The 24,045-nt window shown below is 42.0% G+C and overlaps 1 protein-coding gene across 2 annotated transcripts in view; it reads left to right on the top strand.

Annotated features, from left to right (window-relative positions):
- Positions 1 to 24,045, top strand: part of maml3 (mastermind-like transcriptional coactivator 3) — a 505,475-nt gene that overhangs the window by 464,784 nt on the left and 16,646 nt on the right. For both annotated transcript variants that reach the window (XM_059965173.1, XM_059965172.1), the window contains exons 3-4: positions 4,080 to 4,340; positions 9,884 to 10,001. In XM_059965173.1, coding sequence (XP_059821156.1) covers positions 4,080 to 4,340; positions 9,884 to 10,001 — 379 coding nt within the window. The remainder of the gene's footprint in view (positions 1 to 4,079; positions 4,341 to 9,883; positions 10,002 to 24,045) is intronic.

Here is a 24,045-nt window from a genome sequence, read left to right on the forward strand (position 1 = left end):
AAGTTAAAAAATAAAGCTGTACAGCCCATGTCTCTTCAAAAGGGGAGGCGGGAGAGAAGATAGTCAAGCTAAAAAAAATGCAGAAAATGGTCGAATTCATAGGTTCTTAAATAGTGAGTACTGTGTGATAATAATCATATATTTTTTTAAAAAAAGCAGAAATGGCTGGCTACATTGGAAAGATAGATGTGTTCACTTGCATAGAAGATAACTGGATATTGTATACTGAGCAAATCAACCAGTATTTTGAAGCAAATTAAATAACCAAGGAAAAGCGAGTGGCAGTTCTGCTGAGTGTTTTGGGTTTAAAGGGATATAGTTTGCTTAGAAGTTTAACTGCTCCAAGCAAACCAGCCAAAATGAGTTTTGCTAAAATTGTAAAAGTAATACAGGAACATTTAGAGCCAAAATCAATGTTGAAAGCAGAATGTTTTAGGTTTTATAAGCGGAATCAAAATGAGGGGAGTTCATTTCCATGTACATGGCTGAATTGAAGAAATTGTTTGAATCGTTGTCAGTTCAGTAATGGAATTAATGATACACTGAGAGACCATTTAGTTTGTGAAATCTTAAAAGAAAGCTTTCAAAAATGGTTCCTAACTGAAGCACAACTTACCTTTAAAAGAACAGTTGAAATTGCTATATCAATGGAAACAGAAGACAGAGGCACACTTGTGTTGCAGTCAGGAATGAAAATGAGCGTGAACAAAATTGCAGTCTCTAAATCGAAACCGGCCTGGCTGAACAAACTATGTTACCATTGTGGCAGGGAAGTTGAAACTTGTAGAAATTACAACAAAGCAGGACACATACAAACAGCACATCAGGTAGACAAAATAAATGGACTTCACAGGGAAGAGAAAAAGATAAAAAGACATGTTGCTGTTTCAAAAAGAGCACCAATCTTCATGCTGTTGATCAAAAATGACATAGGACTGGTAACCCTGAATTAAAAATGTGAATACTAATGACAGACAAGCAATATGGCTTACACCAGAAGTGAATGGCAAATTAGTTAAAATGGAATTGGATATTGGCTCAGCTGTTTCAGTCATTCCACAAAAATGAGTCTAAATGGTAATTCCAAGATACTGAACTAAAGCTTCCAGATATGTGACTAAGAACTTATACTGGAGAAAAGATAACTCCTATGGGAATTACATTCGTAACAGTGAAATACAGAACAAACAAGCCACATTAGGCTTGTATGTGGTTAAATAAAAGATGGACCAGCATTCTAGGGGTGTGATTGGCTGATACAACTACAACTTGATTGGTTATCCAGCCATTATTTACATGTCACATCCCCTACAATAAAGTCAACTGAAAGTGAATTAAGAAGGTTACTGGATGAGGCCACAGCGGTGCTCAAAGATGTCACCAGAAAACTCAAACCTATCAAGTGTAAAATTGTGTTAAATGAAAATGGCACACTCAGATTTTACAAAGCCCATCCGGTTCCTGTGATAAAGCAGCCAGTGAGCTGGATCACATGGAGACTGAAGGAATTCTTTCCAAGGTTGAGTGGAGCCCATAGGTAATGCCAGTGGTCCCAATAGCAAAGAAGAATGGGTCTTTCAGGAACTGTGGTGTTTTGAAGTTAACCATCAACCCAGTACTGAAAATAAATCAATACCCTCTGCCCAGGATAGAGGTTATCTTTGTAAGTGTTTCTGGAGGAAAACACTTCATCAAAGTAGACTTAAGCTTACCCAGTGATGGAAGTGGAAAAATAATCCAAAGTGTTTCTCACCATAAACACTCAAAAAGGGCTTTGTTGCTATTATAGACTTATTTTGGGGGTAGCATCTGCACCTGCACTCTGGTGGAAAGCTATGAACCAGATGCTGCAAGGCTGCCCAGGTATTCAATGTTACCTGGAGAACAACATTATTACCAGTAGGGATGACAAGGAGCATTTCCAAAATCTCAAGACAGTGTTAAAAAGATTAGAAGATCATGGGTTCAAAGCATGATGCAACAAGTGTGGATTCTTTAAACCAAGCATCACTTACTGTGATCACACCATTAACACACATGAACTACACAAGTGTGCTGAGAAAATTCAAGCAGTGGTAGATGCCCCAAAGTACACGATATGTCACAGTTGCAGTCCTTTTTGGAATTTGTCAGTTGCTATAACGGTTCCTGTCAAACCTGGCTACTGTGCTCTACCCCTGGAACACGTTCCTATAGATCAGGAAAGTAGACAAGGCAATGTGACAACATCATGGAAATGCTGATGGATTGTTCTTGTTTACCTCTGGAAAATTAGATAACTGAAATATTTACAAAAGAAGACACTCTTCTGGACATATTCTCCCTAATGCAAATTGAAAGACTCCCTATTATGGCAGAGATGATCTTCAGGGAAAGCAGAAAAGACACCACTCTCTATCAGTTCTACATGGCCTCACGAAGTGGTTGGAATGTGCAGCAGAAACTCCAGTCTCCCCATTTCTTTGAGTGCTGGGATGAACTTGCCCTTGACAGAGATTGTCTTATGTGGGGATTGAGGGTTGTTGTAACATCCAAGCTGAGAGGCAAAGTGTTGGAGGCTCTACATGAATCTTGGGGTCAAAATGAAAGCGCTGGCTTGAAGTTTTGTCTGGTGGTCTGGCATAGATCAGCAGCTCAAGCAGCTTGCCGTGCATTTTTTGGGGATGGCCTACTTTGCCCTGGCAGAGAATTCATGTGGAGTCTGCGGGACCATTCATGGGCACAAATTTCCCGGTAGTAGTGGATGCAGCTACAAAATGGCCAGAAATGTTCCCAAATTATCTTCACTACAGCTTTACACATTGTTGACGTGTTGAAAAGGCTCTTCTCAAGGACTGGTGTTCCAGAACAGTTAATCAGTGACATTGGATCACAGTTTGTTGTAGATGAGTTTCAGTCATTCCTAGAAGTGAATGGAATAAGACATATTACACTTGCACTGAGCAACCCAGCTACAAATAGCTTGGCGAAAAGGTTTGTTTAGAGTCTAAATAATGCTTTGTGAGCAATTTCATTAAAACACTACTGACACTGAATCAGAATTAGGCCAATTTGCACCTTGCGTATCACAGAGCAGCACCCTCCACAACAAACAACTCACCAGCTATACTGTTCCTTGCTCATCACTTGCATTCATGCTTGGATCTCCTTGTACCCAATCTCAGGAGTGTGCAGGACAAACAGCTGAGACAAAAAACTACTCAAACAAGAAGGTTTGATGTTTCACTCTTGGACAAGCAGTCCAGGTGAAGTGCTATAGAGGTGACCAAGAGTGGGTACTTGGGAAGATTAAGGACAGAAATGGGCCACTCTTCTACACAGTGGAGAGTCCATCTTACATCATCTGGAGATGACACATTGACCAGTTTGTGAGAGCAGAGTCAATTGTTAGAGGAGAAAGGCGTCCAGAGCTGTCAGAAACACCTTCTGCAGTCCCAGAGTCAATTCCTACAACCAACACGCAGAGGCCCCAGAATCTGAGATTGTTTCACGGCCACAAGTTTCACATGTTAAGCAGAGTGATCCCCTTGTCAGGAAAGACATTATCCCACAAGAGTAAGAAAGACTCCACACCGATTAAATCTTTACGCGTGAATGGGGAAATTTAAAATTAACTATGTTATGGATATTATATGCAAGTTAAGATGCATTCTATATTGAGTTGGAGTTTGTAGCTAAGCAGGGAGGAGCGTTGTGTATTTAATATTTCAATAAGATTTGAGTAATATTGCAATTGTGTAGTTTGTTAAAGCATTCTTTGTTTGTTTAAATAATTCATTATGGGTTATGTGTTAAAATAAATAAATTGCAAACATCATGACGTTACCATTTCATCAGTGCATGCCCTGCTTAAAGTAAAAATGAAGTCCATGAGTTAACCCCAGCTCTCCCATGTTTTTCTTCCAACTAGTTTTGGAGTTATGAAGCATAACACTCTTGTTAACATTTCAGAAGCAAAGCATGAATTGTTTGGATGAGGTTATTGCTGATCTGTTCATTTTACAGATAGTATCCTGTTTGTGGCTGTTGTTATATCCTGTATGTTTTTGAGCACTAAGTCAGTCCTTTTCTCTGCACAGGATCAGAATCCAGTGGGATCTTCTCGGCCGGCAGGATCCATCCAGCCCCCGGTCCCAGGTCCTGGCACTGGGGCCCCAGTGCCCAGCTCCATGACTGGTAACCCTGGAGGCCCTGGTTACCTTGGAAACCAGCAGCAGGCTGTCATGATGAAACAGTTGATGGAGCAGGAGAGACAGAGAATGCATCAGATTCACATGATGGAGCAGCAGAAGCAGCAGTTATTCAGGGAGCAAAGACAGCAGCAGTTTCTGGCAGAGCAGGTAAATATTTATTATAGATAGTGACTGCAACCAGGATCCCTCTCATACCTCAAAGTTCCCCTACTAAATCCAAAACTAGTCTAATTGGATGAGACCCTTGTGAATTTGCCCTGATTTCATTATATTCTCATTACGATCAGTGTCACAGGTGCCCTATCTGAGTACATGTAACTTTTTTAAAAAATTTATCTTCTTTTTTTCGTCTCCATTTCATAACAACTTAAAAAATATAGGAACAGGACTAGGCCATTCAGCCCTTTGAGCCTGTACTGACACTCAGTACAATCATGGTTATTTCTTATCTCAATACAATATTAATGTTCTTCCAACATCTCAATAGCTTTTGCAACGAGAAATGTAATTACCTCCTTAACTGTGTTCAGTGACTTAGCTAATTCCACCGATTCATCACCCTCCAGGTGAAGAAATTTTTCATCTTAATTGTCATTGTCTAACCCTATATCCTGAGGCTGTGACTCCTTGTTATCAACCCACTAGCCAAGGGAAAATCTTCCTCTTATCCGGTCTGTCCAGCTTTGTAGGAATTTTATTAGTTTCAATTATGTTACATCTGATTCTATACAGTAGGCATATACAAACCCAGTCAACATAGTTTCTCCTCAGACAGCAGTCCAACTATCTCATTTCTCCCTCATCTCAGGTACAGTACTGAAGTGATATGCTTGTCCTTCTCTGGTTTTGTGTTACTTCTTATTGGTCTTTGATGTTCAGTTACCTTGGTTTTGTGATTCTCAGCTGCAATGGAATCCCTTCCCCTCATGTGTCCTCCTGTCCACCCACTTATCCTGGGCTGTAATCCAGTTCTGTAGGCCTGAACCTAATCACAATGTGTTTTACTGTTTCTGCAATTCTCACCTCAGTACTTTAAATGGCAGCTTCAACACTTAGAACATAAACACTGTAAATGTCCAAGTTTTACCTCCTGTTGCACATTAATTGGGACTGTATTAGAACCAAGGAAAAATATCACATATGACCTGTCTCAGTACTTAAGGAGTCCTGTAGTCCCCTCATTTACTCTTTTCTAGCCAAGGATTTAAAATCTCTTTTTCTTTCATCCCTGAAGTCTGACCTTTTTTGCCTTCCTCCTCACTATGAAGCCAAGACTTGTGCAGGTCTGTCGATACAGTGCTCGGGCAGATCTCCGCATGGAGACCAAGGCATCTAACAAGTCCAAGTCCAAGTCCAAGTCCGCTCAAGGAGGATGGTAGCAACTCTCAGCTAACCTCACATTTAACTTGCCAGCAGAGGTCACTGGATAAAATCATGCGCCTGGATTGGTATACATATATTACATATACATAAAATACATGGTAGATATCCAGCATACCCAACAATGATGGGAAACTTGTACAGGAGAGCTTTGGAAGTGGAAAACCTATTGCACTGGTGAAGTTCCACTCTCTCGACTCAGAAGTCCAGGTCCTGTGGTACGAACAAGCACCACAAACTGGAGTCTTCCTTGGTTGCAGTAGATAACCGTGATGTCTTCTCTCCCTTGTCATACCCTTCATTCTCCACAGAGTGCTGCAGTGCCACCTTCCTAGCCATTGGATCTCACTGCAGATCTCATCTGCCCAATCCACCGGAGATGACTTTGCATGCTAGGACAGGCATACCCTCACCTGGTATACCCTGCTTTCAAAGCAGCGTTGCGCCGAGATGTAGCCGCTGTCGTATACAAATAGCTACTTGCGGTGAGAGCTTAGTGTCCAGGGGGCCTAAAAGTGAGCAAGCTGCCCCAGAAAGGACATGGCTGGCCTGTTCAGTAGAGGTGCTAGCTCCCTAAGGCCAGGGGTGCAAGGGTGCACCCGCCAAATAGCACAGGCCAAGGTTTGAACCAAATGAAAGTCATACTGTAGGTGGGCATCTCTCAAGCTTTTACTGGTGCCACTTCCATGCCAGCTAGCTGCATCGTGAACCTAACTAATATAAAGTGGATAGCACATTGTAGCAGTTTATGAGCCTTGGTGATCAATACTTTGCAGGAGCACTGAATGTGACCAGGATGGAGAGCTGCATCTGTGCTCTCAACTTTCAAATCAATTGATTTCTTCCCTGTTCTCTGATATAATACAGTTCTGGGACTTGGCTGGCACTTGCTGTTCAGCTATTTCATTACCTGTCACACAAATCTCCTCTTAAAAGTTGGCTCTTTCCTTGACTTTTTTCGGTATATTAAGAAACAAAAGGACACCGGGTCCAGTGATCCTGACCCAAATACTGAAACATCATCATTTGCACTTTTCTACAAACCACTCACTGTTTTGAAGTGCCCCCCACCCTTCCACCACCAAGCATAGGCTTGCCCCTCCATATCTTAAATGACCTCTGAAGTTCTAGTGATAGTCAGCAATGTGAACAAGGACATATCCGAGGTCAATCCCAGATTAACGCACTGCTGTCTGTGTCCTTGGGCGATTGAGGCAGAGTTGTAAAGTGGTAGCTGTCTAGTGACCAGTGTCGTCCGTGTTTCAAGCATTCTGCCTGCTTCAGATACTTTGCAAGCACTCAGGATGCAAGTTTGGTAAGAGTTGAATGGCCACGAAGGTGAGGGTTCAGTGGATATGTGGCCTGTAGCACCACACCCATCCAGTCCATGAGCCTGCTCTTGCTTTTGCTTAAAAAGCAGACTCTGAGCTCCAAAGTCATTATATCAAAAATTCCCACCCAAGACACAATTGGGTAAAAATACAAGTTCTAAACTTAGGGATACAAACATTCAGCATTTGATTTTCAAATTTATTTTGATCTTACGTGAAAACTAACTAGGGCACCTGATCTACATGTATGGTCTTTTCTAATACTACACCGTAACATCCAGAACTATGCTGTGAAAAACAAACCCAGTCAGAAGTGTGGGCTCCACTTGTTTTTGATAGGGATGATCAATTCTCACCGCGTCTCACCTATCTGCAAGTTGCTTTAGATGGCACCAAACCTGTTCACGCTGCCTCACTATTTGGTCCACTTATAGTCTCCAGATGAAGCCAACTTGCCAAGATTAAAAGTCATTCATTCTGCATGGAATATGTAAACAAAAGTATTTGATGCTTTCATGTTGGGGAAACCAGCTTTTAAAGAAAACACACCCTATACAAAAAGGTCTTGCTAAAGTTGTGGGCATGGTTTGTTTAGACCACAGATGTGGAGATTCGATGGTGCAGTAAGTCCTGTTAATGCAAGGGATTGAGCTGACTAGAGGCTGTAAATTCTGGCCAGAGCTAAATTATTGCTGCAAATGAATCTCTCTCTTTCTTCATCAATCCGAATTGTTGTTCAAATCGGGTGGAATGTAAGTGTACTGTCCTGACCAAGTAGGGTGAGGCAGTTGTTCTATTTTCTGTTCTCAGGCTAATGACAATATTCTAGTCATTTATTGTAGCTGTATTTGGAATCTTTAGTTTTCACTAGCTTACATTAATAACCTAATAACAGTGCAGTTTGTTTCCATGTTGTCCGTGGGATGCTTTCCTGTGGCAAAGGTGCTCCAAATGAATTCAAATTGCTGTTATCACTGAGGTGACAAGAGCCTGTTCACTTCACTGGCTTTATATGCATGTAAAGTCAAAACAAAAATTGCTGAAATAAGGGAGAAATGTTCTGAGAACTGAACCTTTGTTTAAAAAAAAAGTTGGGTGTTTCATGAGGGGGTTAACAACAGGGAGCTGTTCTAGAACAGAGGGTGGGCAGCTGAAGTTTCAGCTATTGATGGTGGAGCAAATTTTGGGGGGCTGGGACTCATCAGCCGTGATCGGCAGCTCATCTAGGAGAAGAAAAACCCTGATTTCAAACCTCCACCGCCTTGCAGCTACACTCACTCATGGGGTAGGCTTCAGGAGTAAACCTCAAGAAAAATCCAGAGCTGGAGTCTCTAAAGCAGTCTGACATTGATTGGCAACTCCTGTGACGCTGCTGGTACAAACTGTATCGGTCTCAGACATTCCTTTGGATTCATCAGCTGTGTGGAGAGAGGGAGCCTGCTACATTGGCAACAGCTTGCTCTCCGTATCGTACAACGCTGGCTTGCGTATCATATAGACTGCTGGGACACAACTTCGATGGTTGACCCTGAGCAATGGAGGGGCCTCAAGGCAGAGCAAAGAAAGGCCTTAGCACCCATGGATTGAAGGATTAGGGTAGATTGCCAATATGGGGGCATAGAATCATGAAGGGAAGCAAAAAAGTGGAAGAAATGTTAAATATAATGTAAAATGGCGAGAAGAATGATGGACGAGGATAGGACAATGTGAGATCGGTATGGGAAAAATTTTGAAAAAGCTGATATTTATGGAGGGGAACACTAAAAGCTGGTGGTGTCTTTGAAATGCTCAGGTATGGTGGTGACAGGGGAGTAAATAAAGGTTACAGTCAACGCATTAGAAAGAGAAGTCAGCTGCAGTATTGTAGTAGAGGCAAAGTCAATGTCCACCCTATTGTTATGAAGGGGATTTCAAAACATACATTTGATCTAAATTAAACACCTGTAGAGAAGTGTATTTATCAATGTAATCACCCAAATAATTTTTGAGCAATAGTGGAAATAATTGGTGATTGGACACTGCTCAAGAAGAATTGTGGGTTCATTGTAAATTCAGCTCTAGTCATGCATTACACCACTGATTAGCTGATTGAGAACTTTCAGTACTAGGTTTGCCCACTCTCAGCAGTTTTCTTGGGCAATGAGGAAGGGGCTACTTTTTGCCATCATGTCCTAGGATGGAACTCCTGCTCCTCGTAACTCTGCAGTGTCCATGAATATTGGGTGCAGGTGGGCAAATGAGAGGTTGTTTGTCAATTAGCTCACAGTTCTCACTGCTGTAATTCATGCATGGAGCTCAGTCATCAGTTGTACTTTTATACCAGTTTCTGAGGCACTTTCAGGCTGTGAAGAGAAAATGTTTGCAAGTTTCACAGTGATTCTCATAGTCTTCAGATGTAAATCAGTTCAGTGGTCTGTAGCACTCCGAGAGGATTGACACTTTCAATTCTTTCTACCATATCTCTGGATACGTTGCGCATTTGAGAAAAATTTTAATCAATTTCAGGCCTATAAAGCATCTGCAGTTTATACAATTTACTTCAAGTTAACTTCACTAAAAGTACCAGTAAACATTACAAACTAGGACCTTTGAAGGGGTGAGTTAATATTGGATACCAGTTGAAGAAGTAGCTCTGGAACTTCCACATTTGTTTAATTGAGGTCTCACTTGCATTAAACAAATGTAGATAAGTTATACAATAGGAATGTCATTTCTCAGTGAATTTCACCTTAAGTTTAAAGCTGTAGGTTAATTTCCTACATCAATGATCTAACATTTATTTTCTCCTGTTTTCCTATTGCTTTAGTTGGATTAAATAAGCAAATGATTTTGGGAAAGCCAAAAAGGGGGAATAAAAATCAAGGTAACTTTTTCAGTGGGTTGATAGAAAAAGCTTTTCAAAAATTTAAGGAGGTTGCAATGACTGCTCTGACTGCAATTGTTTATTCAAAATCAATGGGTATGCTTTCCTCCCATTAGCAACAGCAACTACAGCAACAACATGAACAGATGCAACGGCATCTGCCCAGACCACACCCACAGTGCAAAGATCAGCAGAGGAATCCATATCCTGTACAACCGGTCAACCAGTTCCAAGGTAAGCCTTACCTGCACTACATTTTCCCTGTAGCTGTTACTGTTTATTCTGCATTATCTTACTGTTTTACCTTGTACTATCCAAACGCACTGTGTAATAAATGTTGAAGCTTTTCACTGTACCTTGATACATGCAGCAATAATAAACCAATTCTAATTCCAATTAATATGCAGTTGTCTTACGCTCGGATTCTACCGCTCTCTTTCACTCCCAACGACAATGTTCACTACCTGCCTTTTTTGCATTGTTTTCTGCTCCATTCAAAACATGCCCTGGAATGTTTATTCCATTAACATTGCCCTCTAACCCTGAATAAAAACTATATATATATGTATCCAGGTGTCAAATGAAGGTACTTGTTACTGAGAGCCATGTAATCACAGTAATTATCCAACCCTGTCCTGAGCATTGCATGGGCCTATAGTACTTGGAATGATGCATTGGACCTCCATGCATTGAGTAATTTATTGAAAGTTGAAGTTCTTTATCTGCACGTTTCTTCTCATCTATGGCTGTGTACAGAAAATCACAGGAAAAAGTATCTGTGATTTTGTAGTACGACATGATTTTGCAATTTAGAAGAAGATCTGCTGTCTGGTGGATCAATTGATGTTCTCAATTGATGTAAGGATTGCTTTTGACATTCACGGCTGTGTTTCTCTCCGGGACAAGACAGGTTTTACCTGATAGTCTAAACATTCTGAGACACTAATATTACAACATGTTAAGAAAATTGATCCTTTGCCTGTAGAGTTAATGTGTAGGGAATGGGTTTTTGCAAACTGGAACAAATTCATGAAGTCCCTCCAGCTGAGTAAAGAGCACCTTGGTGATTTACAGCTTGCTTGAGATTGTGGTGGTCCATGTCCATGTCCACAGTATCAGTACATGGTTATATAGAGGTCATCAATGTGACAAACAAAGTGCCATCCCAAAAGGCTGAAATTTCACTGTTACCAGAAATCTCTCATCTTTTTTAAGCAATACAGCTCTTTTAACAAAATCACGCAAGAAAGAATGGCTGTGGCAAAGTACTTATCATCAGATCATCTCCTCAACCCTGTCTGAAGCTACAGAAGTTTATCACAGAAAGCTACCTCTCACTGTCTCTGGTAGAGAAGGGAAAGGGAGAGGGGAAAGCCCCAAATCTAGACTGACATATTTGGTTTCTGTCTGGACGTTGGTTGGTTGGTTGGTTGAGAAACGAGTTTAAAGATTTATTTTTTTTTATTGATTGATAGAGATACAGCATGGAATAAGCCCTTCCAGCCCTTTGAGCAGCTCCACCCAGCAAACCTCCCCCCACCCCTGCTGCTGATTTAACCCTAGTACAGGGGTCGGCAACGTTTACCACTAAAAGAGCCAATATGGACCCATTTCCCACAGAAAAGAAAACACTGGGAGCCACAAAATGAAATAACACTGCATACAACGGGTTTTTTTTGCCTTTATGCTATGTATAAACAAACTATAATGTGTTGCATTTTTGAAATTGATGAACTCCTGCAGAGAAAACGAAATTACATTTCTGCATGCAACAAAAACATTTTGAACTCCGAAAAAAAGACGTTGGGTTGAAGGTTACTACATAGGTAGCCTACCTTGGATTGAAGAATTAAAAGAAAGCGCGCACTGGCGGGTGTCAGGCATTGGCAGTGGTGATGTATATTAATAGCGATAAAAAACACGTTGTAGCGGTGTAGCGCTACACGCAGCGCTAAAATAAAGACTGCAGTCAAAGGTAACTTTATTCGAACTAAACAGCCTTGCTTTTAAGCCTCCCTCAACCCAGCCCCCATGGACGCAGATGCTGCAAAAGACGCGTACTCACAAACCCCCGTAGGCTATCTCCCTTAGCCGGAATGCTGGCTAATTGTGAGGAAATGTGTCGCCACACTTAGATCATACAAGATCACCATAATCTTCAAATTTAGAATTACATTTCAAAAGCTAACAAACTAACATAAAATACATTTTAATTAAATACTGACCAATTATTTCCCAAAGCCACAGGGAGCCGCAGCACAGAGGTGAAAGAGCCACAAATGGCTCGGGAGCCGCAGATTGCCGACCCCCGCCCTAGTATAATCACAGGACAGTTTACAGTGACCAATTAACCTACTAACCAGTACATCTTTGGCCTGTGAGAGGAAACTGGAGCACCTGGAGGAAACCCACGCAGTCCATGGGGAGTGCGAACAGACACCTTACAAATGTTGGCTGGAATTGATCTCCGGACTCCAATGCCTCGAGCTGTAATGATGTTGCACAAACCATGCTACCACGGTGCCCTTTAATTCTGCTTTTTATTGTGGCTGTCCATTATGCAGCTTTCACAGAAAAATCCATTGGATTAACTAAAATTTCAATGAAAAGCCACTTTTCAGTAGGATAATATATTGTCCAGTCTTGCCAGTTGCAGCCTAGATATTCTGTATAACTGTGTGTAAAAGTAAGAATTGCTTTTAACATTTATGTCCATGCTTCTTTCCAAGGCTAGACAGGAGACAACTGCTTTGTTTTTGAAGGCATGCAATTGTATTAACCTGCCTACCAAAGCAGGCAGTTAAAATGATTAATAGTTTGCAGCTCTGACTGCTATTCCACTGACACAGGCTGGAAACCATTGCACAGAATGTATCATCACACCCCCAATTATTCAGAAATGTTCATTCTCCTTTCACCATGAAGTTGTCTTCTATTTCATTAACAATCAGTTGGTATGTAACCGCAAGATCTTCCACTTGAAGTGTTCAGCAACTCTGAACAGCTGCCTTGTTTTGATCATCCTGTGATTGGCCAGCTTCCTTAATATATTCAAACTTTCAAGCCCATATAAGGTCTGTAAGCCTGGAGAATTTGGTTATGGCCCTGATGAGGAACTGCTGACCAAAGCCACTTAGAAACTTACTTATTTTGTGAGCATAACCTCAACAAAAAGTGCCCAGATCTGCCAAATATCTTTTTCTTTCTTTCTTTCAGTCCATTTTAACTCTGATCATTAATTATATTATTTTCTAAATGTTTTGTTACCATTGTATATTTCCAGTTTCCTTTCCCCTTTAGACTATAAGACAGAGGAGCAGAATAAGACTATTTGGCCTATCGAGTCTACTCTGCTATTCCAACATGGCCAATGAATTATCTCTATCAACCCTATTCTCCTGCTTTCTCCCTTTGGCGCACTGACTAATCACAAATCTATTAACCTCCACTTTAAATATTCTCAATGACGTAGCCTCCACAGTTGTATGTGGCAATGAAATCCACGTATTCACCACCCACTGGCTAAAGAAATTCCTCTCATCTCTGTTTTAAATGGATGTTCCTCTATTCTGTGGCTGTGCCCTCTGGTCCTAGATTCACCCACCACAGGAAACATCCTCTCCACATCCACTCTGTCTAAGCCTTTCAGTATTCAATAGATTTCAATGAACACCACCCCCCAGTCTTCTAAATTCCAGTGAGTACAATCCCAGAGCCATCAAACACTCCTCATATGTTAACCCTTTCATTCCCAACATCATTCTCATAAATTTCCTCTGGACCCTTTCCAATGCTAGCACGTCTTTTCTTAGACAAGAGGCCGAAAACTGCTCATGATACTCCCAAGTGTGATCTGATTTCTGATTAGTGCCTTGTAAAGCTTCAGCATTACATCCTTGCTCTTATATTCTAGTCCTCTCAAAATGAATGCTAATATTGGATTTGCCTTCCTTACCAGTGACTCGACCTTTAGGAAACCCTGCGCAAGGATTTCCAAGTCCTTTTGCACCTCTGATATTTGAATTTGCTCCCTGTTTAGAAAATTGCCTATGTTTTTATTCCTTCTACCGAAGTGCATGACCATACACTTCCTAACAGTGTATTCCATCTGCCGGTTCTTTGCCCCTTCACCCCTTCTGCCGAACTTGTTTTTTTATTTTTGCAGCAGTACAGTGCAATATATAAAATTACTACAGTACTGTGGAAAAGACTTAGACACCCATATATACACACACATATGCGCCTAAGGCTTCAACACGGTACTGCCCAATGTGAAAAGAAGCAGTCCCAATATCAACCTGTGTGGAACACCATTAATCACTGGCAGCCAATCATAATAGACCCTCCTTTATTCCCACTCTTTACCTCCTGTCAATCAGCCAACCTTCAGTCCACCTGAGTGTTTTGTCTTGTAATACTGTGGGCTCTTACCTTACTAAGCAGCCTCATGTGCAGCTGGTTGTCAAAGGCCTCCTGAAAATCCTAGTAAATAACATCTACTGACTCTCCTTTGTTTATTCTGTCTTTTATTTCCTCAAAGAGTTCCAACAGTTTTGTCAAGCAAGATTTCCCCTTGAGGAAACCATGCTGAGTTTGGCCAACTTTATCATGTTCCTCCAAGTGCCCGAAACCTCATCCCTAATAATGGACTCTCCCACATCTTCTTAACCACTGTGGTCAGGCTAACCTGCAGAACAAAGTTTCCTTTGTTCTGCTTCCTTCTCCCCCCCCCCCCACCCCCCTCACCGAACTTCTTAAGGAGTGGAGAGACATTTGAAATTTTCCATTCCTCTGGAACCATTCCAGAATCTAGCAATTCCTGAAAGATCATTACTAATGGCTCCGTAATCTCTCCAGCTGTCTCTTTCAGAACCCAGGTGTGTACTCCATCTGGTCCAGGTGACTTACCTGCCTTCAGATCTTTCAGCTTCCCAAGCACCTTCTCCCTAGTAATAATAACTACAGTACACGCACTTCTGCCCTGTGACACTCGTGTGTCTTGCATTCTACTGGTGTCTTCTAGTGTCTGACGCAAAGTACTTATGTTCATCTGTTATTTCTTTGTTCTCCCACATCATTTTCCAGCAGTCTGATGTCTACTCTCAGCTCTCTTTTACTCTGTATGTATCTGAAAAAAACTCTTGGTATCGACTTACCTAGCTCATCTTCATATTTATTTTCTCTCCTTATGGCTTTTTTTAGTTGCCTTCTGTTGGTTTTTAAAAGCTTCCCAATCCTCCCACTACTTCCCAAACTTTCCTCTATTTTTTGCTATATTTTATGTGCTTCCTTTTGCTTTTATGTTGTCTTTGACTTCCCCTTATCAGCCAGTTTCCTCATCCTCCCTTTAGAATGCTTCTTCTACTTTCGGTTATATCTATCCTGTGACTTCCTAATACCCCCAGACACTGTTCTGCCGATATCCCTGATAGTGTTCCCTTCTGTGGAACTGTGGCCAGCTTCTTTCCTATGCCTCTGTATCATTTATCCCACTGTAATACTAATACAGCAGACTTTATCTTCTCCCTCTCAAACTGCAGGTGAATTTTCTCATGTTATGATTGCTACCTCCTAAGGATTCCTTCACCTTAGGCTCCCTATTAAATCTGGTTCATTACACAACACCCAATCCAGAATTGCCTTTGCCCTAGCAGGCTCAGCTATATCTGCTCTAAAAAATCTCATAGGCATTCCACCAATTCTGTCTTTTTGATTTTCCTAATCGACCTGCATATAGAAATCCACTATGACTATTGTAACATTGCCTTTATTAAACGTCTTTTCTATTTCCTGTTCTAATTTATATCCTACATCATGTCTAGTGATCAGAGGCCTGTATATACTGTAACTCCCATCAGCGCCTTTTTAACCTTGCAGTTTCTTAACTCTACCCACAAGGATTCTACATCCTCTGGTGCTATGGCACCTCTTTTTAAGGATTTGATTTTATTTTTTACCAACGGAGCCATCCCACCGCCTCTGCATGCCTGCCTGTACTTTCAATGCAGTGTTTATCCTTGGATGGTAAACTCCCAGTTATGATATTCTTTCAGCCATGGTATGATATCCACAAAGTCATACCTGCCGATCTCTAACAGTGCTACAAGATCATTGACTTTATTTTGTATACTAAGTACATTCAAATTGAACATCTTCGGCCCTGTTTTCATCACCGTTTTTGATTTTGCCTTCAGATTATACTTCAATGTATCCCACTGACTGTAATTTTGCCCTATCATCTACCTGCCCTTCCTCACATCTCACCGCAGAGTGCATTGACTTGTATACCAACCGTCCTGTCCTTAACCCTGTCACTGCAGTTCCCATTCCCCTACCAAATTAGCTTAAACCCTCCTCAACAGCTCTAGGAAGTCAAGTCATTATTGTCATTTATCTACATACATGCATATAATGTATATAACCATATAATGGATAGAAACGAGACATTTCTCTGAGCCAGGGCATAAAGAACAGTAGTACACATAACACATGACTACTTATGAGGGTGAGGGTAAAATCTACAGATGAAACACACATAAATAACGAACTAAAGTATTATTAAATATTGTACTGGAACAGATTAACCCGTAACACTTTGAGTTCAGAAGCCCAATGGCCTGGGGGAAGAAACTGTTTCCCATCCTGACTGTTCTTGTTTTTATACACCGTTGTCTGCTGCCTGATGGTAGAAACTCAAAGAGGATGCTGGATGGATGGGTGGGATCCTGAATAATACTAAGAGTTCTGCATATGCAGCATTCCTGTTAATGTCTCTGATGGATGGTAGGGAGACCCCTATGATCCTCTCAGCTGTTCTCACAGTCCTTTATAACTCTTCCAGTCCGATGCTCGGCTGCTCTCATACCAGATGGAGATGCAGCTTGTCAGGATGCTCTCAATGGTGCTCTTGTAAAATGCAGTTGAGATGATGGGGGGGTGCCTTGCTTGCCTCAATCGTGGAGGCGCTGCTGTGCCTTCTTGCTCAGGGATTTGATATTAAGTGACCAGGTGGGATCATCCGTGATGTGAACTCCCAGAAACTTGATGCACTTAACTCTCTCTACGGAGGAGCCATGTATTCGCAGAGTGTGATAATTCGTCTGCACCCTCTTGAAGTCCACAATGATTCACTTTGTCTTCTCCACTTTCAGGCTTAGGTTGTTCTTCTCACACCAGTCCACCAGCCACTCCACTTCCTCTCTTTACTCTGTCTCGTCTTCGTTCTTGATCAGGCCAACCACTGTTGTGCCATCCACAAACTTGATGACGTGGTTTGAGGTGGATCCTTTGACACAGTCATGCATCAGCGGTGGGCTGCGCACACAGCCTTGGGGAGCGCCAGTGCTCAGCGTAATGGGATGAGAAACGTTGCTGCCCACACTGACTGACTGTGGTCCTGTATCCAGTATCCAGCTGCAGAGGGAGGTGTTTGAACCCTGCAAGGACATGTGGAGTATGATGATGTTGAACGCCGAACGGAAATCTATGAACAGCTCTCTGGTGTATGAGACCCCATTTCCCACGTGGGCTAGGACATGGTAGGGTTAGGGCATCGTCAGTGGGTCACTTTGAGTGATAAGCCAACTGGAAAGGTTTCAATGTCGCTGGGAAAAAGGTTTTATATGGCTTCATGACCAGCCGCTCAAACCATCTCATAATAGTTAATGTTATTACTCCCAGATGACAGTCATTCTGGCAGGTTACTGTCGCCTTTTTTGTAACTGGTATGATCACTTCCATCTTGAACACTGGAAGGATAATGGAGCATTCCAGAGAGATGTTAAATATATCATCAGCAAACTTGCCTGAAGGATATTGTTTCTCCTCAGGTTCAACCTGTCCTTTTTGTACAGGTCACACCTTCCACAAAAGAGATTACAATGATCCAGAGATCTGAAACCCTGTCCCGTACACCACTCATTCATCTGTACTATGCCTGCCCTAACAGGCAGGTGGTATTGGGAGTAATCCAGAGTTTATTACCTTGCGTGTCATCTGCCTCTTCCCTAACTCCCTTTACTCACTACACAGGTTCTCTTCCCTCTTTCTACAGGTGTGCACCACAGCATCGAGCTGGTCACCCTCTCTCCTGTAAATCTACAGCAGCCACCCTCAGACATCCTGGACATTACACCGTCCTGGCATCTCTTACGATGGTCACAGAATCTCCTGGCCATGACCCTAACTGTCAAATCTCCTGACATCATTGCTCTGCCTGACATTACCCTTCCAAACTGAGTCAGACAGACAAACATACTTTATTGATCCTGAGGGAAATTGGGTTTTGTTACAGTCGCACCAACCAAGAATGGTGTAGAAATATAGCAATATAAAACCGTAACTAATTAAATAATAAGTAAATTATTCCAAGTGGAAATAAGTCCAGTACCAGCCTATTGGCTCAGGGTGTCTGATACTCCGAGGGAAGAGTTGTAAAGTTTGATGGCCACAGGTAGGAATGACTTCCTGTGACGCTCACTGTTGCATCTCGGTGGAATGAGTCTCTGGCTGAATGTACTCCTGTGCCTAACCAGTACATTATGGAGTGGATGGGAGTCATTGTCCAAGATGGCATGCAACTTGGACAGCATCCTCTTTTCAGACACCGCTGTCAGAGAGTCCAGTTCCACCCCCACAACATCACTGGCCTTACGAATGAGTTTGTTGATTCTGTTGGTGTCTGCTACCCTCAGCCTGCTGCCCCAGCACACACCAGCAAACATGATAGCACTGGCCACCACAGCCTTGTAGAACATCCTCAGCATCATCCAGCTGATGTTAAAGGACCTCAGTCTCTTCAGGAAGTGGAGACGGCTCTGACCCTTCTTGTAGACAGCCTCAGTGTTCTTTGACTAGTCCAGTTTATTGTCAATTCGTATCCCCAGGTACTTGTAATCCTCCACCATGTCCACACTGACCCCTTGGATGGAAACAGGGGTCACCAGTGCCTTAGACCTCCTCAGGTCCACCAGCAGCTCCTTAGTCTTTTTCACATTAAGCTGCAGATGATTCTGCTCACACTATGTGACAAAGTTTCCCACCGTAGCCCTGTATTCCACCCTTACTGATGCATCAACTATGGCAGAGTCATCAGGAAACAGTCTCAGAGCTGGCCACAGTGCCTCTGGCTTTGATGCTGCTGCTGTGCCCTGATATGTCATCCCCCAGCAGTCCCCAAAGAGGTATACTGTTGCTGAGGGGAATGGCCGCAGGGAAACCCTGTACTGACTGCTCACTCCCCTTACTTATCTGGTGGTCACCTATCAACTATCTGAAGCCTACAATCTGCACTCAGTGTTTGTTAAATAATAGGATTACACTTGCTACCGTTTTATCCGTGAGAACTATTCTGTCTTTTGATCTGTGGAAACCATTCTAGACACTCGGAAATTCTGGAAGGTGGCAATCTTTATTACCTCCAATACCACCTTCTTTCAAAACATTGAGATGGAAGACTTTAGGCCAAGGGATTTATTGGCCTTCAGTCCCATTAGCTTCTTTAATGCTATTTTTCTTACCATTCCTCATTCACCCTACATCTAATTCTCCCTACTATTTCCAGGAGGCCTTCAATGTTTTGCTTCATGAAGGTGAAAAATACTTGTTTAACTTTTCTGTCATTTCCTTGTTCAGCTATGTATATTTTTTCCTCTCTTGGTCTTCTCATTTTTGCATTAACTTATGCTTACCTTTTTCTTCTTTTATATCAATGGAGGATTTTAAATTACATCATGTCCTGCTGAAGGGTCTCGAAAGGTCAACAGTTTACTCTTTTCCATAGATGCTGCCTGGCCTGCTGAGTTCCTCCTGCATTTTCTGTGTGTTGCTTAGAATTCCAGCATCTGCAGATTTTCTCTTGTTTAAAATTGTAAAATGTTTTTATGTTTCTTGCAAGATTACATTCATATTTTACATTGTTTTCTGAATTTGCTGAATTCTGAAAAGTTCTGAATCCTCAGGCTTACTGCTCATGTTTCTTTGATCAATAATATCTTTAACATCTCTTGTTAGGTATTGCTGGACCACATTTCCTGTTTTTTCTTGTGCGTGCCTTGAAGGGATATATATTTCCTGTACACCAAGTTTTATTGTGGCTTGCTTACTTTCAATCTAGTTTCCCAATGATTTGCCTCGTTTAGATATAAGACCCTGATTTTGCGTTGAACTAAGTCACTTTAAATCTTCATTTTAAATTCTGTCATTCCTAATGGCATCTTAACTACAAAATGATTAATGCATTACACAATTCTAGATCTAAAATAGCATGTTCCCTTGTTAGTTGTTCGATATACTAAGCTCTTGTAGTTCCATGAATTCATCCTCCACACTGTTACTGCTATTCTGATTCGCCCAGTCTGTGTATTGGAGATTAAAGTCCCCGATGATTGTTATATTGCTCCCATTATAATGCCTCAAATTTGCTGATTCGTACACTGCTGTCCTTTAGCACAGTTGAGTACTGATCTTTGTCACTGAAGCTAGGCAATTGCATACTCCCATTGTCTTTCTTACATGGAATATCCTCACCCATTTCTTGATGTCACATGGAGTAAATCAGATTGACTGAAGACAAACTTCTGTGACATTGCAGCCATAGTAGGAGGCTGAGATGGATCATTCAACTGGTGGTCCTGATTGAAGATGGATGGAAAAGTTCCAACATGCTTCATTAATGCAGTGTTTTGAGGTTCTGGGTCTATTCTGAATCATCTAATTTAATGTAAGTGAGCTCCAAACAACATGATGGAGAGAGGCTTCACCTAGTCCCCTAGAACATGTGCAATCTTGTCCTGTGTGGAACTGTACCCAAGCTAACCTTACCTCTTTTCTGACTGCAGACCACCTGTAGCCATTCACTCACCATGTGTAGAGCGCCCCCCACCTTACCCCCTTGATGACATTTGGTGAGCACTAGATCAAATAATGGGATCCACCTTCTTCACTCTCTTCTTGTGTAACAGCTGGGACCTAAACAGCTGGGAGCCCAAGAGTAGGGAAGACGTTATAAACGAGATGCTTTCACCTTGTACGGTACTGTGTAAGTCTTCGGCACATATATATAGCCAGGGTGCCTAATACTTTTGCACCATACTGTAAGCTGTTTTTTTACGTCATTTCCTGTGTGGGTTAATTTTGATTTGATTTGAAGCATACAGTGGAAAGATACCCATATCCATCTCCAACCTTGAAACAGCAATATCCATGAGTGTTAAAGTTTTGTTAATCTGGGTAGACATTTAGTAGATACAGTAATGTGCATCTATGTCACAGAGTGACATAGTGTTTATGAAATACAACAACAAACCAAGCCCCTTTCCTCCCTCCCAACCATGCACATACGCAGACAGGCCTCCAATTCCAGGACAAGCCTCCAGGCCTCCAATTCCAGGACAAGCCTCCAGGCCTCCAATTCCAGGACAGACCTCCAGGCCTCCAATTCCAGGACAAGCCTCCAGGCCTCCAATTCCAGGACAGACCTCCAGGCCTCCAATTCCAGGACAAGCCTCCAGGCCTCCAATTCCAGGACAGAGCTTCAGGCCTCCAATTCCAGGACAAGCCTCCAGGCCTCCAATTCCAGGACAGAGCTTCAGGCCTCCAATTCCAGGACAAGCCTCCAGGCCTCCAATTCCAGGACAGACCTCCAGGCCTCCAATTCCAGGACAAGCCTCCAGGCCTCCAATTCCAGGACAGAGCTTCAGGCCTCCAATTCCAGGACAAGCCTCCAGGCCTCCAATTCCAGGACAGAGCTTCAGGCCTCCAATTCCAGAACAAGCCTCCAGGCCTCCAATTCCAGGACAGAGCTTCAGGCCTCCAATTCCAGGACAGACCTCCAGGCCTCCAATCTCCAGGCTTCTGCTGTTAGACTTTGGCTGGGCTTCTGATCTGCCTTCAGATTTTGGACTTCGGTTTTGACCCCTGGAATATCTGATGATGTGACCCAGAACTATAAACTCAAGTTAAACAACTCAACCAAGTTAAAAGAATTATGCATCAAGTTAAACAGACTTAGGTAATCACCACAAAAGTTGGAGGTTCTTCTTTCTTCCCTTATTCAACATGACTTCCGCCAAGTTTCCCAAATATCAGGAGTGAATTGCATCTTCATTTTCAGGCCACAGGCCCTTCCCCTTTAGGGGATGCAGAAATGTCTTTTCAAAAGTAACAAGCAATCTGCTGGATAAACTCAACAGGTTGAGCAGCATCTGAGGGAGGGAGGAAGCTGTTGACATGTCAGGTCAAATCCCTGATACAGATTGTTTGTTGCTCCAGATTCTGGCCCCTGCAGCTTCTTGTGTCTCCATGGTTTTGATTGGCACCAGCTACTTTATAACTGATACTGCACTAGAGTTACTTTAAGATAGGTACCACCATGGCAGGTCATAACAACGAGGTGGGAACACAAGTTCTCAATGCATTCAGCATCAAAATTAAACAGGCCTAGTTAATCACCACAAAATGCTGGAGGAACTCAGCAAGTCAGGTAGCATCTATGAAGGGGAATAAATAGTCAATGCTTTAGGCTGTCACCCTTCAGTGGGACAGGAAAGGAAGGGTGCAGAAGACAGAATAAGAAGGTGGAGGAGTACAAACCTGGCAGGTGATGGGTGAAACCAGGTAAGAGAGAAAGTGAGTGGGTGGGAGAGAGGGGAGGGATTTGTTAAATTTCTCCAGCACTGTGTGTTGCTCAAGATTTCCAGCATCTGTAGAATCTCTTGTGCTTAGTTAATTGCACGCTTTTTTCCAGCACAATCCATTTTTCTACCTACCATCTGATTGTAACATATGCATTGCCATTGTACCAACAGCCAATTAATCTACTTTATCATGGCACTGTCCTACAATAATGAATGCCAATGTAACGTTGAAAAAAATAGTGGCTGGGGGTATGTTTCAGCATTGTCTCTGAAGTTGAGTCTTACAGTGGCAGAGTCTGACCTTATCTTTCTTCTTCATGCCGACACATGTTTTACCAAAACAAGTTCCCGCCTGAGGCATGGTCAGGGATTGAGCCATGCGCTGCCTTTGATCTTTGCTATTTGTGAAATCGCCTCTTTGCTGAATGAATCATTTCACATTTGGGATTTGCCAGTCTTCAGCTAGATTTGCCAGAGAACTGTGAATCTAAACATTAACACTAACACAATGATTCACTCATCAGTGAAACGCACTAACTCAAAACAACTAGAACTTCATTGCCACTGAGGGTCTTTTTGGAGAGATACCTCACATACCATATTTGTCAGTTTTAAAGAGTGCTTTACATTAGTAAGAGAATAACCTCTTTAAAAATCATGTGGATTTCTTTTTAATTTAGTACTATTTTACATGGAATTATATCAGATGTTCTGCAAGATTTTAATTATTAAGGTACTGTCTGTACAGGAATAACTTCACTATATGTAAGTAGTTCAGTCCATCTGGTTACAACGTACAGCTATTTGATTTGTTCCAATTAGATCACCCTAAGGAGGAAATGTTATATCATATTCAGGCTTGATGTTCGTGGTGGTGATCAGAGATGTGCTATGATACCTCTCCTCTCCTCAGCACTCTGCCCAACTGAATATAATGCCATCACTGATTATTTTAGCTCTCGCAGACTTGCAATTTGTATAGCGCTTTTAATCAATCCCAGTCTTCACAAGAGATATCACTAAGCAAATTAGAACACTGAAGAGTTAGCCTCACAAAGTGTCTTGGACCTAAAACATTAACGCTGTTTCTCTTCCGTCACGCGTCACCTGACCTTTTGAATGTTCCCAGCATTTGTTTTTTTATTATTTTGGATTTCTAGCATCTACGGTTTTAAAAAACTTTAACTAAGCTTTAGTTGGTGAATGCAGAACTACATGAAACTACTGAGCAAGCCACTGTCTAAGTGAGTAGGAAGTAGACTGCTTTATTTTTCCATTTGCTTAAATACCTGCAAGGAGGAACAAAGTAATACTGCATTATTTGAACTTGTTAATAGCAAAGCTGCTATTGAAAGGTCTTCATTCTAAAGTCTTTAGCTCGAATGCAGGATGCCAGCTTAACAAATGAACATAGAACAGATAGGTGAGGAACAGGTCTTTTGCCCATGATGTCTGTGGTGACCATGGAGTCAATTTAAACTGCATATCCGCCTGCACCTAGTCCATATCCTTCAATTCCCTGCTGTTCATGAGCCTCAAACGCTACCATTGTATCTGCTTCTACTACCTCCAGCAGCAATGCATTCCAGGCACATACCACTCTCTGTGTAAAATCTTTACCACATAAATCTCCTTTAAACTTT

The sequence above is a fragment of the Hypanus sabinus genome, chromosome 3 (assembly GCF_030144855.1).
Source record: "Hypanus sabinus isolate sHypSab1 chromosome 3, sHypSab1.hap1, whole genome shotgun sequence".
NCBI lineage: Eukaryota > Metazoa > Chordata > Chondrichthyes > Myliobatiformes > Dasyatidae > Hypanus > Hypanus sabinus.